Raw genomic sequence first — 22,563 nt, forward strand, 5'->3', positions numbered from 1 at the left:
AGAATGCCGTTCAATTTTATTCGTAGAAACTTTGATACTTACGATTAAACAAGATGATCTCGTTATTCCTTCGTTATTTATTTTTTTCCCGTTCCTCTCTTGACGAGGCAATCGCAAAGAAGATCTCAAGAATGTCTGAAAACGAAGCGCAGACATTAAAAGCGAGAAGACAGAAGGCAGCATCCAAACAGAAGCGATTTCTCATTGTGTGCTCGTCACTCGAGCCAAGGCACAAAGTACGAGATGAACCGGTAGTAAAAAAGGATCGTCGACAAGGTCGGACTCCGGTTCGTTTTAATATTTCAACGTCACTCGCGGTCCGAAACCGGGAGAGAACGTATCTCCGTGAAACTAGTCCCAAAGCTAATTTATCGTGACCCGAGACTCGTTACTTAAAATTCGTGTTCTCGACGCGAAGGCATGAAATATACAAAGCGGCTTGTTTTCACGCTAAATGCAGAGTTGCTAGTTACGGAGTAGAAAGTAAGGGAGGGGGGAAGAAAGTAGAAACCGAGCTCCATATAATTTTCAGATTCAGCTTCCTTGACCGGAATTACTTCGCGTTTCTTTCGTATCGCGTCACATTTTTCACTTCTCGTGCCGTTTACTTTCTTTTTATTTTTTTTTTTTTTACTTTTCAATTAATTATCTCAGTATATACTTCCGAAATAAATTCCGAGTAGAATGCTTATTAGGCGTGTCCACCGTTCGACTCGTCTTTGTTCTCGAAGAACGACTTAGAGCAACTCGATCGAGCAACAATGTTATTCTTTATAAAAAAAAAATAAAATGATTTCGAAATTTCGAAGTCTATTTGTCGATCTCTATTTCTATTTTGTGTATCGTATATCGTTCCTGGAAATCAAACTTATCACTCACTTTATATACGCATTATATATTCGCGATTACGTTCTATTTGCGCACCTATTGCGTAAATTTAAACTTTAAATGTCAATCAGATTGACTCTCTGTATCGTTTCTTCTCTGAAATAAACCAACTATATATAATTCGATTTCTGGAATCTAAGGAATCCAGATTCGATTTTTACATTTCTCGCGTAATAAGAGAAAAGAAATTTCAATTTTTCTCTCTCATTGATTCCCGTTCTAGTGGCCACCTTTTTTCCTTAATCTAACATATTGATATTAAAGACACCCGATATACGTCGGGCCTCGTTAACCGTTCGTATCGCTTCGACTACGACATCCTTTTCCCGCGTCCTCGTAAAAGGAGCACTTCATTGCCAGGAAACGTAACGCGTGCGGTTTTCTGGTGGCTATCGGTTGCAGGTGTGGCTTACGGATCCCCGCTGATCGATTTCAAGCGTCCGGTTAGCACATGTCACTACCGTATGTCTATAAACTAGAATCGAACTGTCGATCGGAGTCGAACGTCAAGTTTCACGCAACAGTTTTCAAACGAGAAAAAATATATAAATTCACTTTCCCGACCGGGCTTGTTTAACGTGCTATGAATAAAAGCAGGAAACGGACGCGTGCGTTGTTACATCGATCATCTATGATCGTCTTTTTTAACTCGTCTATTTAAATATAGGTATACGGTAAATTCATCGTAATCGTAGCCAAGATCGCCGCGTCGAGACAATTTCCTCGATCACTTGCCTTAAATCACGAAGAACGAACTATTAGCCACGTAATCCACGAGGATGCGATTAACATTCGCTTAGGTTATCCTAGTTTTCTCCCTCGTTAAGGATTCAGGAAGTTGATAAGAAGAACATAGAATCGAGTCAAAGTAGAGCTTTCGATATCGTTGCTGCGTGTGCGTGTGTCTTCCTCCTCTTGTTCGCACAGATTATCACTGCTACTATATTTTCACGTAATGAAAAAAATATGCAAATTTAAAACGCCCTGTAATACAACGCGAGAGCTCGAAGATCAGGATGTTGCACCTGGTCATCTTGCTCGTTTTTATCCTCGCGTGATTAATATTTCCTTTTTTCGGTCGAACGTGTGTTTAATCTCGAATAAAATATCGATTGATTTCCAAATCTTGACCTAACTTAACACGGTTCGTTGTGGGAGTGGTTAATTCTAGCGTGTTAAATTCCATTATCTCGAATCGATTTATCATTATTCGAAGAATTCAATATTTCGAGAACACGAAACGTTCGTTCTCTCTGTAGGCGAAATGGATCGATATCCTCTCGTTTCTTGATTGCCAACGTATCCCTCCTCGCTTTATCGAAATCAATGTTCTTCGTTCTTAATTACGGAGTAATCCGCGATGGCAGAAGACGTGTCGTAAAGATATCGGTGACCGTGTCGATGACAAAAGGTTTACGATCGCGAGTTTTTTTCTCGTTATCGACCGACATGTCGAGTTCTTTTCACGAAACCGCGTCCTTGCGCTGTTATTGCGCCACAAGATTTTGTGGCCGAGGTCTCGAGCTCGTGTGGAGAAGAACTCGTGGTATAAACATTTCAAGAAGCACGCTTCCTTCGCGATGGACGTTGCTTTACGATTGCGCGGACGTACCCCGAGAAACCTTGAATGGCGGATCTCCGAGGCGTAGGCCCGAAGAATATACCTCCCGATGCATTGTGTTTTATTATGGAAACGCGTAAACGCGCGTGTCTCGTCCCGCTCTTGGTCGACCGCCTACGCGCTTCACGCTCCAACTGGTTTACGTGGCCAGACGAAACCTCGAAACGAACCAGCCGGAACAAAAGCAGAAATCGCCAATGTCATTGTTCACCGTGGAGACGTGTCAACGTGACGGATGATCAACCCATGGAATTACTTTTCACATTTCGAACTTTTGCATCTTTCTAAACGAGAAAACGATATTGTTGCGAATTTCGACGAGGATGAAAAATATATATATATATAGTATAATATCTGGATGAAATAGCGAAAGCTGCTTTTGCGACGGTTGCGCGACCGATACTGATTCGAGCATCGTCCCCTTGTAAATATCGAGTATACCTACGTATATAAACAATATTTAGAATGGAATTTAATCCACACTTCACACGCGCGTGACACAGTGATTTACGTCGTATCTTATCGAGCAAGGTCAATAAAAGTTGGAAATCAGCAACCTCGATGACGCATCGTCCTACATACGCGTGTACTTATGTATTTATTTACCGAATTCTTATGGTCGATGCCATCTAATCTCATCTCTCCAAACTCTTCTAAAAATTTACGATTAGAAATTGATGCCCAATTAGAAATAATTATACACGCGACGCAAAAGTGGAATCGATCCGAGAATAGATTAGAATTCATCTAGCGTAGACATCTGATAACTCCTCCTATTCTCGAGAATTAATAGTTGCCCGCAGCAATCCAATAATATACACCGAGGCAACGCGTTCCCTGCACAGGTCGATCGATTCGACTATTCGAGAATGGAATATAGATAATTTTAATAGATAATTTTAATTAAAACACGGGCGATTCGTAATTTCCATTTACATGGATGTATCTCCGTTCATTTATTCGCGACGAAGAGGCGAAAGGGATGATATATCTATTTCGCGAAAGAATAAATCGAAAAGAAGAGAATAGTTTAATATTTTTTCGCGTCGTACGTTTTGTCTTGGAGAAAGTTTGAAAACTTATCTATGTATGTATTCTAGCAATCTATCCGCGAGGTATAATCCAACGATCGTTACCTTCCCTCCATGCTTGTAAAACGATCGTTAACGAAGCAATCGCGCGACAATGATCGAACGCGTCGGCCATTAAACGATCCCTCGCGATCATCCGTTTTCATTCAACGAATCCTATCAACGGAATTTCTTTTCTCTTTCAAATTCATCTCTTCGTCAAATTCTCATCAACCGAGCGTAATGTTTCCTCGGACTGTAAACGAACGTTACGCACTGTGCGGTCGTTCAACGCTTTATCAATTAAAAACCGATACGTAAACGAAAGATTTCATTACCGACTGTTTTATTTTCCTAGTAATATCCACCTGGTCTTTTTCATTGGACACTCGTAAAATTTTCCAACCAGTTATCGCCAGAGCTTGATGGTGCATGGTACGTGGAAAACTACCTAGGTTAAATCGATCCTTGATGTTTTTACCGATGCAAATTTGCATAATGAAATAAGAAAGAGGAGAAATTAACCTTCGCTTCGTAAACCAGGACCTTCCATATCCTGTAATAACGTATTTAAATAATAAGACTTTTTTAAAAACTACCGGTTAAAAAACTCGTCGAGCACAAAAGATTCGAATAAAATAATTATGAATATCTTTCGTTCTTCTCTTCGTGGCAACCGACACAATCGACCGACTACCTATCCATTGTCGATTTTTCTAAATCAAAAGAAGACGAGCGACTCGTTCCTAAAAATAATCAAGCGAAGATATCGATCGTCTTTCGTGGGAAAAAAAAATTCGAAGAGATAAAATTGAAATTGCTTTGCGGAATCGATAATCGGTCAATTTTTCTTTCGTTTTTGCCATTCTCCCATGAAAATTCGCGATCGCGAATTTTTTTGACCGGATTGAGAGGATCCGAAATATCGTGGAATTGGAATGGAAACCGGGATAGCTCGGCGCCGAGTCGAGCGTTCGTTCGTGGAAACGTCGCGCCGCGCCACGCCGCGCCGCACCGAGACGATTAATGGCCGGGATCGTTTCATTCATCGTTGAATCCGAGTAGAGGTGGGGGAGGAGGAGGATTAACGCGGATCGCGGTGCTAAAGGTCAATGCCGCGCGAGCGGCAAGCCCCTAAGCTTCTCTTCTCGTGTGGGAACAATTTCTCCCTTTCTTCTTTTCTCCAACCTGTGTTCACCATTCTTTTTTATCTCGTTCGTCTTTTTACTCGACTCGGCCGATTAAACGCTACCAATCGCTTCGTATTAATTATCGTGTGTACGAGGCGTGTGTTAGATGTACAGAGACGAGACGTAAACTCGTGAGAACATTACAGAATTTATTTTGCATTTGCTTATCTTAATCCGTTATCCGTGTACAGCGGAATGCATATAAAAAAATGATAATAAAAAATCAACCATCGTAATGTAATTTCCTTTCGCAATAGCTGCGTATTCCGCTGTATATTTGATTCGTCAATTTATGCGTATTATCTTTTTTCTTTTATATCGGTTTTGCGAAGTTACGCACGTCGTTGAAGTTTACAGGATTGGAAAAGTGGAGCGTTCGTAACGCCACGAAACGACGATTCGAATGTAAATTTTCGAAAATTTCCTTTTTAAAAATAATAATAGGTTGCAGTTTTTTTTATCCCCGTACACGTTCCTCCTAGATAGAAATTCGCTTCGACGAGGAGATGAAATTTTCAAATGGAATATTTAAAAATTGAAGATAATCGGTGGAAAGCGTATAATCAAGAGTTATCGATGGCGCGTAATTCTAACGATTAACGTTTTAAACTACGGTTCCAAGGATTTCACGAGTCAAATCTTTTCTCGAACGATGGGCTCGATGATCCCACGAGCGGGAAACGGACGGAACGGGGATCGCGGTCGATCCCGGCGATTACACGAGGAGAAGTGTCTTCCCGAGATTCACGGAAACGTTAACTCACCGTAATTGCCGACATCTGATACGCACGCATAAATTTGTTTCACGACTCCGCATTAGCGGGACTTGGTTTCGACTCTTGGTATAACCGATCGTGCTTCCCGGAGTCGAGCTGCACCATTTTAATAGCGCATGATTGCTCGTTGCCGGCTGTTTAGCCACACCTGCGTCGTGCCTTCATCCTCCACTTTGTCTTCCCACTGTTCTTTCTTTTTCTTTCTTTCCCTCCCTCCCTCTTTCTCCGTTTCACGCGATCCAAGACCGCACGGGGGAAACGTCGAATCTTTGAAATCAACGTTCTCCTTATCCGTCATCCCTCGAACGCGCCTGGTTTTTTTTTCTTTCTTCAATATCTATATATACTACGTACAAAAGGGATCGATGTTTCGCATTCCGTCGACGAGATCGTTCTTCTCCGTTCCATTCTGTTCCCCGAAGGACGGTTCTGCGAGACAGTTTTTTCATCGAAGTGCGGGGAACGGTATTCGAAGCGAGCGTAAATCGAAAAAGGTGATTAGAAGAAGGAAGAAGAGAGATTTATGGGGCGAGCAACGGGGTATCTCTCGTGCGAAACGTTCCTTCCCGCGACTCGACGTTGTTCGCGAGAAAATGTTTTTCCGTCTCGCGACGTTGTTCCGTACGATAAACGGAAGCCATTTCGTTTATCTTCGATTACGGTGTACAACCAATATTTTTATACAATCTTTCCCAATGTTAATCAGGAAAGTGTCGCGCGAATAACAAAGTGTTTATAGGTAAGATCTAAAATATATATGTACATATGAACGACGAAGCTTCAAATAAATAGCGGTAGTCAGTCGTCTTCGTGGATGCGTATTTAACATCTATGTATCGTCGAATTGGCAAAGTTTAACTGAGAAAAAACTCGTACACGTATTCGTATAACGCGCGTGCAAACACGCGTAAGACACGTCTCGAATGGAACGTCGAAAACCGGTGATGAGCGTTAAACGATCGATTATCCGTGGAACGATGTCTTCCTATTGAAAAGCTCTCCTCTATATACCTACTTACTTATATACATACGCGCGAACAATCCACACGAGCCAATCGTTCGTCGATTTACGGCAATTTATAGAATATTCTCGGTTATTTAACTCCGTCGAGTGGACCGCGGTCGTTTTTTCCTCGAAGAGAAAAATGTCGGAAACTCGTCTACTCTTGTAAGGAATTGTGGAAAATCGGAGGCAGAATTTACCCGCGTGTAGCCCGGTACAGAAAGATGGATGGATCCAAGGTTGCTCCCACGCGCGTCGACCGTATCCGGCCTCGGGGAAAAAATTCGCGCGCGTCGCGCTTTCTCTCCATTACCGCTGATGTATCACCGTCGAGTCGAGAAGTCCGTCAGGAATTACGACGTGCATGGAAACACGGGGAATAATCGAGGCCTCGAGCCACCTCGCCACGGTGTGGCTAATCGACGTCGTGGCGAATAAATTCGGTGTAATTGGCTGGCGAGTTTATCGGCACGTCGCCGCCGACTTCTCTCCTCTCGGGTCGCCTTCTTCGGTTCGCGCGCAATTTTTATGGAAATTAATTGGCTCGAAAATATCGCGTACCGTGTCGAGAGATCGGTGAACAGGCTACGTTTCGAATTGCGCGCCGATTTTTACCGTTTGCTTATACCTTGTTTCGTTTCCTTTGAAAAATCGACCGATTTCTTCCTATTTTTTTTTCCTAACTACTAGTACTTCTAATTATCCGTACGAAAAACGATGTCAATCGAGAACGAACGAATCGATAATAACGATGAAAGAAAATGGATCGAGAGACACGGCGTTTCAACGACTTTGACGGACAGCCGAGTCGAAAGAAGCGAGGAGAAAAAAGGATCGGAGCGGAGGGAAAAATATGGGCATCGGTGGACAAGATATCAGTAAAGGCCCCGTTCCGAGAACGTGGTGGTCGTCGTCGCCGCCACCGCCGCCGCGTCGTCGGCTCCAGAATGGGAAGAAACGAGGAAGAACGAAGACGGTAGCCCGTAGGATCGACGCGGCGGCTGGCATTCCACGGAACGACATCTGTTCGCCACTGTTCCGCGTTCTGTGCCACGAAGGAACTACCTCCTTTTGCCCGTGGTTCTCCGCTTCTCTCCTCTTCTCGATTGCGCGCCGGTAATTGCGATCGATACCGAGTCGTTCGTCCTCTTACCTTCGAAATTAAACGACGACGAGGGACAACTTCTTCTTCTTCTTCTTCTTCTTCTTTCGACGAAGAGGTCGACTCTTTGGACTTTTCTCGTCGTCGTCGTAGTCATCGTACGACGAAAAACTCGTTGTCGGCGATATGCGTGGCACGCGGAACGATAATACAGCCTAAAACCACTTGTCGAAGAGAATCCGTGCAATGACGGGACATGGTTCATGACATCATTAGTGACGTGATCGTGCGCCGAGCGAGAATTAAACCGGAACAAATAAACGAAGCAAATAAACGGGACGAGAATACGCGATTTTCGCGTTTTCTTCGGCCAATGATAATTTACCATCCATTTTGCATAATACGAAATGCGCCGATAAATTCGATAGCAAAGAAAAGTTGGTACGTATCCTCGATATCGCGATATCTTCAACTTTGATCTTTTTCTCCTAGATTGGATTTCGTGTTCCACCCATATCTAATTAAATTACGGAAAAAAAAAAAAAAAAAAGAAACTCAATCTCGCTCAATCTTGGCCTTCCAATATAGGCTCGATCGCTTCCTCCTTCCCGTAACTCGTTCTGCGTTTCCACGTTACGCGTTGCACGCATCGGTGATAAAGTCTCGTTTACCTCGTCGCTCTCCTTTTGGATCGGTATCCCGCCGCGAAAAAGAGAGGTCCCGAAGAGGCGAAATCGCGGCGATAAATCGCTCGGTTCATTCTCGCGCGCGGCAACCAATCCTCTGCCCGGGAGCAACCACGATTCTCCCCGGCTCGAACAAGGAAGACGGAACGAAGGAGGAGAGCGCGCTTCTGTTATACACCTATCTGATAGTTGGGAGCGTGAGTTATTAGCGTATGGCGCGGAACGTCGTAAAGGAGCGCAACCAATCCAGGTTTACGCGGCGCGGAACGTTCGAGTAGCGCCGCGGAGATCCGACGATAGCTGCGAGGAAACGACGTGAAATTACGGCAACGGACCGTTCGTGGCCGTTTTAACGGAGCCGCCGTTTCCGCCGCTTTTATTATTCCGGTTAATCGGCATTTTGCCGCCCTCCATTATCCGGATTCTTTTCCAACCCCTTCCAACAATCCGAATCCGTAGGCTCGCGTTTCGATTAGATATAGGCTCGCGTTAAGATTAATTGGAGATTGGATGAGATTGGAGAGGGGAGAGGATCGCTTTATCTTCTCGAGACCGAGTGGTAAAAGTTGAGAATCGATTCGGGAAGGAGGTGTTTGTATCGTTATTGGTCGTTAAGCGCATTACTGCTCTTGACGCGGATAATTTTGCAATTGGAGTTGGCGTATCGTTATTCGCGATGGATGGAAAAATACCTGGTGTCTAGTACCGATCCAGTCTTGGTAATTCGTAAATTTTTATACCTGGCTCGGGAAAGATTAGTAATTTGATTCCTTTTGCTCCGCTGCGATGAAAAAACCGAAATCGAAACGTAAATCTTTCTACGCGTCGAATCTTCATTCGTCGCGCATTTCAAGCCCATTATTTTACCTCCGCGAGTTGACGAACGTTATCCACCGATCAACAATACTTCCATTATTCCTTATATCGTTCATCTTCGGATTCCGAACTTCGGCATCCCGATCCTACTCCTCGTGTCTCGGATACGCGATCTAATTGATCGAGCGAACGGACAGATTGCGCGGATAAAAGTAGATCAACGCGATGCCTCGTCGCCGAAATCCGTTCGATCTATCGGTAGCTGCTCCGAGGCTATCCTCCGAGCGACAGGATGGAATTTCGATGGAAACCGAGATACGGTTGCAATTACTTTTTTACGGTGCAACCTGTCGCGCGACTTTTTCTCTTTCTTTTTCTTTTTTTTTTTTTTTTTACGAATAGTCGATTACGAGGATCGAGCATCGAGGATGGAAGAAGACGGAAAAAGGTTGGGCCGGTGTTTTCAAGCGGGCTGCGCCCGTTTCGCGTTTTTATTTTAATCGGCAGACTGTCGGTCCACGGTTTTTCCCCGGCGCATTTGATTTCTGGAGCAGCACGTGTCGAGGCACGAAGCCGACGAAAGAGGTGTCGCGCTGCCTCATACGGTTGGAGCAGCCCAACGACCACTTCTTGCGACGACCGGTGACCGTACAAGGGCCGAAAGGCCTGGAAACGAATCGAGAAAGAGACGTACGCCGCCGATTGCATTCTTGGCCTTGCGACGTGACACGACCATTTTTTCAAATCTTCGCTCATAACCCCCTAACCCACTTGACCTCGCGTTTAACGAACGAATTCTTCCATAACGTTACGATCGAAATTACGTACGAATATTCGTCGTGTATCGAGTCAACGAGATTAGAAATTCTTACTTTTAGTCCGGATTTCCTTATTTATCGAGGGTCACGAATCACGGACCCTCGGAAATAGTGTTTTCTCAACGAGAGAAGAAAGAAACGCCACTTCGCTCGTACACCAGATCGAGATCGAGAAGACCAAGAAGATTTTGTTCGATTATCGAGATTGTTCTCTTTGGAACGGATCTAGTTTCCGTGCGACTCAAATTAATTTCGAATCGTATGGAACGCGTTTCTTCGATACCCCGTTTTTTTGACGATAATTATTCTTCCCCCCCCCCCCTCCCCTTCCTCCCCGTTGAATGAACGTCGAAGAGACGTTGTGAATGGATCGTACAAAGAAGGATCCCACGTGCGACGAGCGACAGGGGGAAGGCAGGTGGCTCTTTCGCCATGGTATTCGGAGACCGAAACCGATACCGTCGCATTAAAGTCGACGTCCTCCTCGGTTTGCCTTTTTCCGCGAGGTTGCCTTGGCCGATGACATCTGGTCGACGGTCAGGAATGCCGAGCAATAACCGGTCTCTCTCGATACTCGCCGAGTGCATTTCTGCCTAGGTGAAATTCCTGAGCGAACGAGCGGCGAAACTCGCGCAACCCGGTCGATATTCCTCGAGCGTGTCCGGTTCGCGCCAATCGGCCACACCATCCGGCGAAACGATCGGATCGACGATCGTCCGAGCAAAAATCTTTAATTTTTTCTTCGCGTTCCTCACGACAACGACCGATCTCGTCCCATCGTGCGTCGTCTCGCCTACCCGACCACGGTATCAACCACATCAAACCACCACCATCACCCTCGCTCCTTCTATCATCCGATCTCGACCTCGGACTCGTCGACTCGAGGAGACGGAGAACTTTCTCCAGCCTCGAAACGTATCGCGGATAACGTTCGCGCCTCGATATCAGAGAGCACAGGGTGCGTAACGAGAGGGAAACGTTCCCGCTGTCGGCGAGAAACGTCGATCAAAGCGCAACGGTTACAACAGGGTGCGTTACGGATACGGTGAAAGTGTCGGCGTGTGCGCAGGCGTCGCTCTCGGATCCGTAATCCGTGTCGCGTTACGGACGTCGCGATCCCATCGGGATCGCATAAATCGACGCGTTGTTGGCGATGTAATTGCCGTTAATTAAATTAGCCCGAGCGCGCACCAACCGCAACGCGCCTCACTTTCCCGTTATACGGGATCGACGGGGCTATCTGCAATTAGTAATTGCATCTTCACTCGATCGATCACCGTTCCTCCAGCGTTAATTTGTCGCCGATATTTATCGTCGACGATGCAGAACACGTATCGACCATCTCCCTCATTTTCGCCCGCATTTCGATCTCGCGTTCGAGAAACCCGAGCAGCTCTTTGCCCAGAGAATCGAGCTTTCCTCGATTTTCATCTGTCCCGCCCGAGTACCGTAAACAGGTGCGAAAGGAGTCGCTGTTTATCTCTTTTACCGCAAATAATAGACAACCGAGGTAAAGGCGGTGGATATCGGTGCACAGGGAACAGAGTTAACCACCAACTGGGACGGACGGTGAACGTGACCTAAAATTGCCGACAGATGTACTCGCGTCCGCGTTTCCGCGAGTCTCGTCCAACGACTCTTGCGCCTCAAAAGTGTCCCAAATCTGATCGAGTATCGCCCAATCTATCGTCTCCCTCGCGTCACCGATGGACCACTCGCCGAGTATCCGTCGTGCGCTCCGAATATTCGAGATCGAAGCTTCGAGACGTGCAAATGTCGATCGATCGACGGAGATTGGTCTTAGGATTCGTTGACCTGGACGCTGTTTACGCGATCTGAAATCTAGGCGATCGTAATAAAAAGCGAGAGAAGATAGAGAAAGAGAGAGAGAGAAGAACGGTAGGCCGCGCAGCGTCTCAACCGTCAACGAGCGACAGCGGTTAACAGTATCTGGCCCCCACCGATCGCGTGAATTATACGCGAGCAACGCGTGATTCACATCTCTGTCGTCTTATAGCGCAGGTGGGTGTACTTAGGTATCGCGGCCTGTCGCGCGAGTCGGTTGTCAGTCGCCGCGCGATATCGAGCGGCTGCATACGTTGCGAGTCGGCCGACAACTGTTGACAAGAAAGGTGGTGGTCTAACGGCACTCGCGGTTACGACCAACACGGATATTCGTCCGCTTCGGAAGCACCGATCTCCTCCTCTGTCGGTCGCGCGTAGGTGGCTTCAATTACGCCGAAAGGAGGAGCGCGCCGATCTCGCCCGACTTTACGACGATTCGCGTTGCGAAAAATGTTGCGAGTTCGAGGCGAGGATTCTCGCGGTGGGTCGTTGTCTTTTATGGAAAGTAACGGCGTTACTTGGTGTTACGTAATTGAATACCACGCAACGCGGTCCGCTTTCCTTTCTGTTTCGTTTTCTTTTCTTTTTTTTTTTTCGTTTCATCGTCACATCTATGGAATACGTTGGCACCCGTATTTATCGGAGGCCCGATACTATCGAAGAAAAAATTATTATCGAAAAAAGCGGGAAGAAAGAACGATGCATCAGACGCGGCCTCGATCTCGCGGCCTTTTCGTACACCGCGTGTACGTATATCGAGCTCGCATCGCGCGAAAGGGCTACGAGGTTAATGACCGAAATACGGGAAGGAGAGGATCCGTGGTGGAAAAAGTATCGCGATTCCTCGCGATTTTACGCGTTCGCTTGCGATATCCAGTTTACGAAGTGGCAAAGTCCATCTCTCGCGCGTTCTCGCGCGCGAAAAAAACCTGAGAGAGGAGAAAGGAGAACGAGCAACGCGTTCCGTGCCGCGGAAGAAATCGTAATTGCATCCGATTCATCCACCCACGGGAGGTGGAAAGAAGCAGAGGCACGTTCCTCGTAAAATTTTCCTCGCCTCGTCCGATACCGATCCGTATCGATCGGCCGCTAACGAGGAGCAACAGCGGAGGGCCTCGCGTTGGCAGTGGAAGAGGATCTTCTCGCAAAAAGCGCGGATGGGTTTGGTTAGCACCCACGCTCGGTGTCCTACGCCAATGGCAGAGGGGCGGGCGGGGGGCGGGGGGAAGACCGGTTCTCTCTCCGGTCGTACGAGGTCCCTTCCACCAGCCTCGATCCGCGCGAGGTCTCTCTTCTCTCGCCCTCTCGACGACCCTACCTATCGTCGTCTCGTTCGACCACGTATACCACCACCACACTTCCAAGTCGAACGGTTTCCCTGCGAATAACCGATGCGGTCCGCTCATTACCGCGTACCTCGTCAACCAGGGGATCCGCTCAATTCCGAAGCTGGAATCGCCGCGCGCTCGTGTCTCCGGAGATTTCAACGCCGGACCAAACGATCGTGTATTACTTCTTTCTTTCTAATTTCTCCGCGTTTTTAACTCTTTTGTAAATTCTTCCACCTTCTGAAACGCTATCTCAACTTTTTAAATTGTTGCAAATTCTCACCCGATGATACAGAGGATAATTTTAAACTTTCCTTCTGATTTTACGACGAACTCGTACGGTCGTTGGTATATCGAATATTCCGAATCACGAGGTCGAGGTTTTTTTCTATGTTTCTCTTTATCCGAGAAATATTAAACAAGATCGACTTCGACTTTTCTATATCTTAACTCGCTTATTTCCAAACGACGATTTCCTAAATATTTCGTAATTTTTGCAATTTTTTCCTTCTTTTTCTTTTTCTTCGCTCGTAACAACGAGGTCGAGATCTGTATCGAAGAGTTGGCTCGTTCAACGGCAACTTACAGACAGATTGCATCAGAATCGTCGGGAGTCGACGAATCATCAAGGTCTACCTATCGACGAATCGCTTGCTTAATTCGTCGAATCGAACGAACGAGGGCATCCACGCTCCTGAATCGTGATCGCATCGTTCGTTTCGTACAAAGTCGGACGCGACGTAACTCACGTTGTCCTCTCGCTAGAACGAGGCATCCGAGGCAAGAAATCCTGCTGCTCTCCAGCCGTATCATCCAGGGAACGAGCATCCAAGGAATCGGCGCTCTTTGATTGCTCTCGCGTATAGAAACGCGGTCGCCGTAGGTGGTACGATCTCGCATCCACTTTTCCTCCCCTCGATCTTGACGCGATGAAGCACGCGACTAGCTCGATAACTCGCTGCTTACGCAGCGGGACGATATCGATCGGTCGATACGTCATCCGCGATAACTCCTTTTTCTCGATAAGGAAGCTAGAGTTAGCCAAAGGCGAACTCGAGACTTATAGCAATTAATAAATTTATCCTTCCTCTTCAAATTTATTCCCATCGATGCGGGGAGTGTAATATTTAAATTGCGATGCCGGACGCAAGATAGTAGAGCGATATCACCATGGACACTGCGCGATTCCGCATTTTTTCCCTCTTCTTCTCTTTCTTTTGTCCATTGTTTCATTCCGTGATTGGTAATCCACTGTCTTGTCCAATGATTCCTAATAAATACTATAGAATTTCAAATCAAGCGAGCAATTTTCTACCAATGTACCATGTTTCGTTCTCCGAAAGAATAAAAATCTTTCTGGACACCGTACCATTCTACGCATTCCTGATAATCAACGAACATATGATACAAGATCGAACTGCATCGTTCATCCCTTTCGCCTCTTTTCACGTTGATTAATAAGTTCTTGCTCGTTGTATTCCGCGAGCATCGCTTATGGCGCAATTCAGATCGAGTACTCGAGTATATACATTCTCTGACGCAACGCGCGACGCTTCCACATGTACGATCAATCGATATCGGTCGAATCGAGCAGCTGCACCGAGCCTATTTTACGCCTATTATCGTCCTTCGTATGCCCCACCGATTTGTCCATCCGTTAATTAACACTTTGCCCATGCCACGACGATCGATGAAGTTCGGTGCCGTTCCGCTCCGTTCGAAGCAAAATTATTCCAATATAATTGCAAGTATTGAAACTCGTACGCGCGATATACGTAGCGACGTGTGTCCGAGTAAATATTTACGCTCCTCGGATATGATCGGATATGATAGCACCGATTCAATGACTCGATCGATAATCGATAAGTATTTTTTCTTTTTTCGCGTTTTTCGCGGACGTGCAAGAGCAGGAAGAAGGCGAGGAACGCGAATCACCACGAGACTCGGGGCCGTTACTCCAGGAAATCGTACGTGCCTCGCGTACGCATTTGCGTGACACGCGTATAAGAGGGAAGCCGTGGATCGGTTACATATATACTTTTCCACGCACTCGCGCACCGAACGTAGCAGATAAGGAGCGCTGTTGTCTCGATCTTGAGAGCCTTTCCGCGTTTTCAACCGCGACCTATTCCGCCGGACGAATTTATTCGATGCCTTTGAATGTGTTCTTCCGGATGCGCGACCGGATCGATCGAAATTCCTCGAATAATACGCGAATAATATTCCATTCTAAGAAATAGAGAGAAATTTCATAATTTTTTTCCATCAAATCGTATTCTCGCTTGTTGCTCTTACCTACTTGAATTTACAACAAATGGAATATCTTTACCGCGACGAGTAAATTGAATTAAAAAATAAGATAATTTTTCGTTAGTCGGATCATTTTTAACTTTTTTAATATTTAATCTGGATCTTGTGTAAAATCACACATCAAATATTACTAATTTGAAAAGGATATTATACAAGGAAAATAATCATCGCTCGATACGTTAATTGTTTATCCCTAATTTTCTGTCAAAAATCGGAAACCCGTTAAAATTTCATTCGTGTAAATAAAATTTCTATTCGAGGAAATTTCGAGCATCTCGAGGATCGAAGAAAACACGGAATCGAACCAGGTTGAAAATCGAATCGAATCGGGAGAAGGGGAGATCGAATTCAAACGCGATCGATCGACGATCCGGATGATCTCACCGAGATCTATCGAGATCTATCGCCAGCCGAGAAATATGCAGATAGATGATCTTGATTCAGCGCGACCGGATGAAAATGCACCCGACCGCGCGCTATCGAATCGCATCGCCGAGGAATAATTGCTACCGAACGTGGAGAATGGTAAATAACAAATTGCGACGCCTCGATTTTTCACCATCCCGCCACCCTTTTTCTCTCCATCGGCTATCTAATCTCATCTTGATGGTGGCGCGCCGCTTCGACCATCGAGCGGAGCGATCCAAGATCGAGAATCGGATCGCGATGATCAACGTCAATCGCGTTTCACGGGACGACGAATCTGATCGCGAGTCTCGTACTCGCCAGAAATCGATCGATAGAAGATCGTTTCCGAAATCCGAGTAACACCGCGATCGCGTAACGACGAGATATATCCCGAGTCGAGGAAAGGATCATCGATATTAATCGATCATCGTTCATGTCTCGCAATTGTTCCATATATATTTTTCGTTTCGTCAAATCGAATGGACCGGAGCGCCGCGATACTCGCGTGATTCGACGTTTCATACGTATAAACCGTGGAACGAAACACCGAAGAGCCGAGTTTCGAAAGGGAACACGAGCCCTCGATCACCAGCGAGGAACCAAACCGAAGAAAATTACGATCCATACCTTGGCCCGTTTCGTCGTATTTCACCGCGTCGTCGTTTCCCTTCTCTCGACCCTCGTCCTCTTCCGCGATCGTACGTCCTTATCCCGGTTCGCGAATGATCGCGTTAATAAGGGCAATAACTTTCATCCCGGCATCCTGTCCCGAAGAATAAAACAGTATTTACGCGCCTCAACGAGAATAATTCTCGAACGGTGTAACACTTTTTTCGTAACACGCCTGTAAAATTGCTTTCTTATAAATTTTGCGAGTTTGCAACGCGCTTCGCTGATGTTTTACGAACACATTCGATACACCCAAGATACTTTCGGGAAGAACATTCGAAAGAGAAGTTAAAATTATACGTCGAGTTAACGAGATTTAACAACGGCAAAATTGTGAAAGTTTGATATATTAAAATTATTTTTTTTACTGCGAATCTTTCAGCCTCGCGGAACCCACTCGTCTTCGTTTCTCGCTATTAATTTTTATAAATTTCTTTCTAAAAGTCTTCTTTTGCTGTTTCGAATTAAAAAAAAATTCACTTTCATCCGTTTTACGTTCTTAATCCTCATTTTATCTTCTTAGAATTGGCGCTCGACTCGTTGCTTAACGATTGTCGCGAGACCGGAAAACTAGATCTCGCGCCGTACGAATGCTCGATGATTCGTCGATATAAAAATAGAGGCGAATAATAATTCGATCAGCCGCGTTTCGCGCATTCGTAAAAGTATATTTTCGCGCGATCGGAAAATCCGTGCGAATATGCACGTTCGATCGTTGGAAAGAATCCAAGTTTATCTTCTCACCGTTTGTGGGAGAGAGCACAGTTATATATATATATATCCTACTCACGCAATTCTTCGATTATCGACGCGCGTACCGGTTATGCGCTTCGTCTTCGTTAATCGATTGTTATTAATACACGCGTTATCGTAGCCCGCCACGACGGAGTCACGAAGTATCTTGATAAATGAACATTGAAACGTTATCCTGTTATACTTAGTAGAAACGAGAACTCGGTGGCACTTTCGAGAAATTACAAGTCTGAAGACGACCGTTGAGGGATCGTAGATTAATCGTGGATACACTTTCCTCGTAATTTCATCCTTGGTTCGTGCAACTTACTCGCCTTACGAGTACCTCGCACACGCGAATCGAAACAGTGATACCTTCGAATTAAAAACGTGCGATCAACGGCTCGATGGTGATCAAACTGATGACGTATAATTTTTTCCGAAAGAATCGAGTTTTCCGTTTTTCCGAATCGTAAACGTATCTCTCCCGATCTAAAAACTCGAACGACGGTAATTCGAAATATTTCGAATCGCAATTGAAACTATCTCTACGTATCGTACATATACGATATATATTTTTACAACCACTTTCACTTATTTTATTCTCATAATATCGAATTTATTCGAGTAATTAAACGAGTAATTTATTATAGAAGATCAGAGCCTTTAGAATTTGTTCCATTTAAGTGATAAAAAAATTGACTCTCGCAAACAACGAGATTTATATTCTTCCACGCTATACGGATGTCGTGGTACGATACGTCACCGAAGAATCGATCGTATTTCATCGATTCATCTTCGAGACATGTTCCACGGATGGATGGGTGTGCACTCACTCATTCGCGGAGAATATTCGACGGAGTGCACGCGCGAGCCTGCATTTCCTTCGAGACGATAGCTACCGTTCGAAACGAGGTGGGGCCTACGCAGATCCGTGCCACAGCCCTGCTGCCCGCCAACGCATTCGAGCTTCGGGAGGCTGGATCATAATTCTGGTCGGGAGCAGGAGAAAAAGTCGAATCGCGGCCGCCAGATTTCCATTTCGCGGCCCACGGATTCCCGAGAAACGCTTCCTCGCTTCGTAACCCACCTTTCCGCCCTCGTCGCAATCTCAATATTTATAATTCGCTTTTCCATCGTGCTCTTCGGATAATTAGAAATTTTAGAAAAAAGGACTCCCAACACTTCCTATAATTTATTCCCACGATTTATGCGCGTCTCTCGTTCCCAATCGTTGATATTCGTTTTATAATTCCAACTTACGATAACAAACGCAGCCAGGAGAGATTCTAGAGAAATTCGAGAGAAATCGACCGAACGTTGAAAATAACCATGCCATGCGTTCGATCAAATTTATACGAATATCGAAAGATAATTCTTCTACTCTAGTAAAAAGCGATCGATTCTAAATCGATCTATCTCTCTTTCGAAAAAGAAATCGGAAAATTTAAATTACATATCGCGATATCCACAGCGCGTGGAAAAGGAGAAAAATCGAGAAAAAAATATTTTCGTAATCCGGTTTTCATAATTTTTCCACTCAAATCGAAACGATATCGCACTTTAAATGGTGACTCTTATCAATTTTATTTCATGGCCGAAAGTTTGAATCGTTCTATATCTTTACGTCCTCTTTTGTTATTTATCGGAAAATGGATAAATACGTAAAATTGAAACAAGATTCGACTATAAGAAGAACTTACTCGCGATTAAGACTGGTTGTCGTTATTTGCTCGTGTTAACCCTTCGAGTCTTCCTCGATGGGGACGTTAATTATCGATCATTCGGCGGCGGTAGACCGGCGCGGCGATCCGTTCGGGCTCGCCTCGCAAGAACCTCTCCTCTATTTTTCATCGTCCCTGAACCCCTCCCCCCGTACAGGTCGTACTACACGGCCGTCTCGCTCGTTCGTCATAACGAAAACCCCCTCCCCTCCTCCTTTATCGTCTATCGATCTGGGTTTTTCGCTGTCTTCGCCGGTAATTGCCTTCCACGTCCCGTCGTTTTGCTCGCGTTCAATTTACCGCTGGGAGCGATCGAGAAATAGACGCGAGGACACGATAAGTCCTCTCTCTCCGCCGTTCTACGCCCGCCTCTTCAACCTGCCCTCCCGCATTCCTCCTCAATTTCTTTTTCCCCGGACATCGCGCTGTCCACGCGCGAGATGAACGCGACCCGCGCAACCCGACCTTCCTTGTTTTTCCATCCCTCTCCTTTCCATTCTTTTCACCGCGCGATCGCATCCCAAACCGGAACCAATCCGATTATTGCAATCCGATTATTCCAACGTTCCTCGATCAAGAGGAACAATTTTCAAATCAGTCGACACCGTGAACAGAGAAAAATTAATTCGCTTCCTTTCGACTCGTTGTCGAAAGGATATCATACAACTCGTGATTGATATTCCCACAAGAAGAAATTTACATTTTTGTTCGCGGAAATCTCTGAATTGGCCAATGTTGTCGATGCTCGCGACTAATGACGCATACGGGGTAGCGAATCCCCGGTCGAGATACTTTCACTCGTTCAACCGCGGAATTTGTATCGGCATCGAAACATCTTTATCTCCCGAAGCTTGATAGATGCTCCCGCTCCGCCATTAATTCCATACTTCGCCTGCACCCCGATTAAAATAGTACATGCGCGGATTACCGGATCGAATTAAAATCCGGCTCTCGAACGCTCGTTCTCGATCGTTCCTTTGAATAACTTGCGCGTACCGGCCGCATTAATTACGTGATGTAACGCGAATCACGTTCACGAGCCGCTCGTCCGTACCATTTTTCTCTCCCTTTATTTCTTTCTCTCTTTCTCTCTTTCTCTCCTCCCCTCTCCATCGATCAATTCTCGTCCAGCGCGAAACATGGCGAGATTCGTAACGCTTTCTGAAAATTAATTTTTCTTTTTTTCTTCCTTTTTTCTAATCCAAGTATGCAATCGATCAATTTCATCGATCGCGAAATTGCGGTACGGAAATATGATTCGTTATACGACGTAGAACGCAAATTTATGCTATTCTATAGCACGCGCCGAGCTAAAAAGATTTACGGATAATCACGGAAGAAGAGCTAAGAACGAAGAGCGGAAAAGTGACAACGCTGCTCTATGCTGCGAGATATTTAATTCGGCGTATCGTTTCAAAAGTGTGACCAAAGGGTAATCGTTTATCGTACGACTACGTTTGCACGGTTAACCGCGCTTAAGTAATCGTAATTACACGTGGATTACTATTCTTAGGATACGTGTGCAACTCAGTTTTTCTCAGACGGTTAACAGTACCCAAGAAGAAAATAAAAGATTCGTAAATGTTTGCTTCCTGATTGGTGGCTCTAATCGAACCGCTGCATCTACAGTTAGACTGTCATAGAGGAAATTAACGGCGGCTAGCTCTTTTCCATGTGGATATTTTATTCTCTATGCTATATCTTCGCCATCTATAATGATATTAGATAAAAAGTATTATATAGCGAAGATGATACGAATTAATCGCGAATTAGATCGCAAAAACTGATTTTGGTTTAACTTATCGATCGATTTAATCAGAGTTATTATTTAATTGTCGTGAGGACAACCGATAATTGGCACTAGATTTATTAAATTCGTCTAGTTTATCTAGTAATGTATTAGAGATTATAATATTAGAGTGTACGAGAACTCGAAAATATCTCAGGAATCCGATATTCGGGTCCCGAAAAAATCTCGTAGATCGAAAATTTCAAGATTCTGAACATGATTCTGGGCAAAATTCTCCAGAATTTTTCCAGAAAAGAAGAAAAAAAAATTTACGAATAAAATTTTATATATTCCATATTTTGTAAAACTCGTTTGTAAAATTAAAAGAGCAACAATTTCGAAATTCTGGGAAATTCCGACGATCTCGAATCACGAGATATTTTCGAGAATCCGACATTTTCGGGTACTTGTACGCCTCTATACGTGACTCATCCGATAACCGGTAATACAGGATTTGTTAAAAAAAATTTATATTCAAAGAAAAAGAATTGTGTATATATTTGTAAGATTTTTAAATATTTGAGAAAAGAAAATATTTTGTACAACAATTTTGTAACAACAAATGTATGAACATGATCAACAAAAATCAAAAATCCATCTTTCTTCAATCTTCCTTACGAATAAGAATATATTTTGTTATCGCGAAATTCGAAAATTTGGATACAAAAATAACAAAATCGTAAATACGTATAACATATATATATATATATATAAATAATTTTCGAAAATATAATATTGCATTTCGTATAGTAAATTTCTCTAAGCCGTCCTACTATATCGATTTTATCCTTTAATATTGATCGATTATCTATATACATATAGGTTTTTTTAAAATATCGTAAAGATAAAAAAAAAATGACATAAAAATCGACATTCCGAGTGAATTCGTTCTCGAGCAAAGAAAACGAATCGTCGATTCGCAAGAAAGATTTTCATCGCGGCGCAAAGACTATTTCCCGGCATTCCACGCGTTCAGCGCTACGACAAATTTCCTAGTGTCTCTGTCGCGCATACTCTCGTCCTCCGCGACATCTCTCAACCTTTCTCGATCCTTGGAAACGCGATACCGCGTACCGGCGCAGATTCCGCCAACTTATTACGCAGCCGACCAACAAATTTGCCGACAGTCGTTTCCACCGGCGTCGAGAGGATCCGCCTCTGTTCGCGAGCTTGTAATCCGACGCGACGCGATAAAGTCGGTGGAAAAGAAGGTGAGGAAAGATGAGGCGGCGCGCCAACAGGGAGGAAACAACCCCGAGGACGAATACGCGCATGTTACCGATGAATCGTCGCCAATTTATCACGATGAAACTCGAGGCGACACCATCACCTCGTCTCGGCCGGCAATTAACGCCTTGATTTAAGGGCCAAGTTTTAACGTCGTCGCCTCTGTATTTTTACTCTTCAATTCGCGTAAAGATTCGATTTCATATACGCGAACTTTCTTCCTCTATCGATTTTTTTTTATGCCCAAACGATTCGCCCAACGATTCCGATCGCGCACGAATTTATCTATTTTCGTTTTCGATCGTGAAATCGTTTTCGATCGTGTACCGTGATTCGTTCCACTTGATTCGGCTCCACGTGTTTTTCTCCAGTTTGGCTGCATTCCGTTCACGTTCCAGAGAGCGTTACGTTCCATTCAGATTCCTTCTATTGTACCTGATTCCAACTCCTATTCCAATTCCTATTCCTCGATCTTCATCTTCATAACTTCATAATTTAGAAACCCAAAAGAGATTTCGTTTCCATTTTTAAACAGATTGTCGATGTAACAATTGGCAAAAA

General features: G+C 44.7%; 2 protein-coding genes across 5 annotated transcripts in view; one reads left to right on the top strand and one right to left on the bottom strand.

The window, feature by feature from the left end:
* The window catches only part of LOC107999327 (TSC22 domain family protein 1-like), a 266,961-nt gene extending 264,065 nt beyond the window's left edge, over positions 1-2,896 (bottom strand). Inside the window, exon 1 of the mRNA XM_062077394.1 lies at positions 43-2,896. Within this exon, the coding sequence (XP_061933378.1) occupies positions 43-183 (141 nt within the window). The 5' untranslated portion in view covers positions 184-2,896. The remainder of the gene's footprint in view (positions 1-42) is intronic.
* The window catches only part of LOC108001537 (nuclear receptor coactivator 6), a 170,578-nt gene that overhangs the window by 82,693 nt on the left and 65,322 nt on the right, over positions 1-22,563 (top strand). The window lies entirely within an intron of this gene.

This window comes from Apis cerana, linkage group LG7 (genome assembly GCF_029169275.1).
Source record: "Apis cerana isolate GH-2021 linkage group LG7, AcerK_1.0, whole genome shotgun sequence".
NCBI lineage: Eukaryota > Metazoa > Arthropoda > Insecta > Hymenoptera > Apidae > Apis > Apis cerana.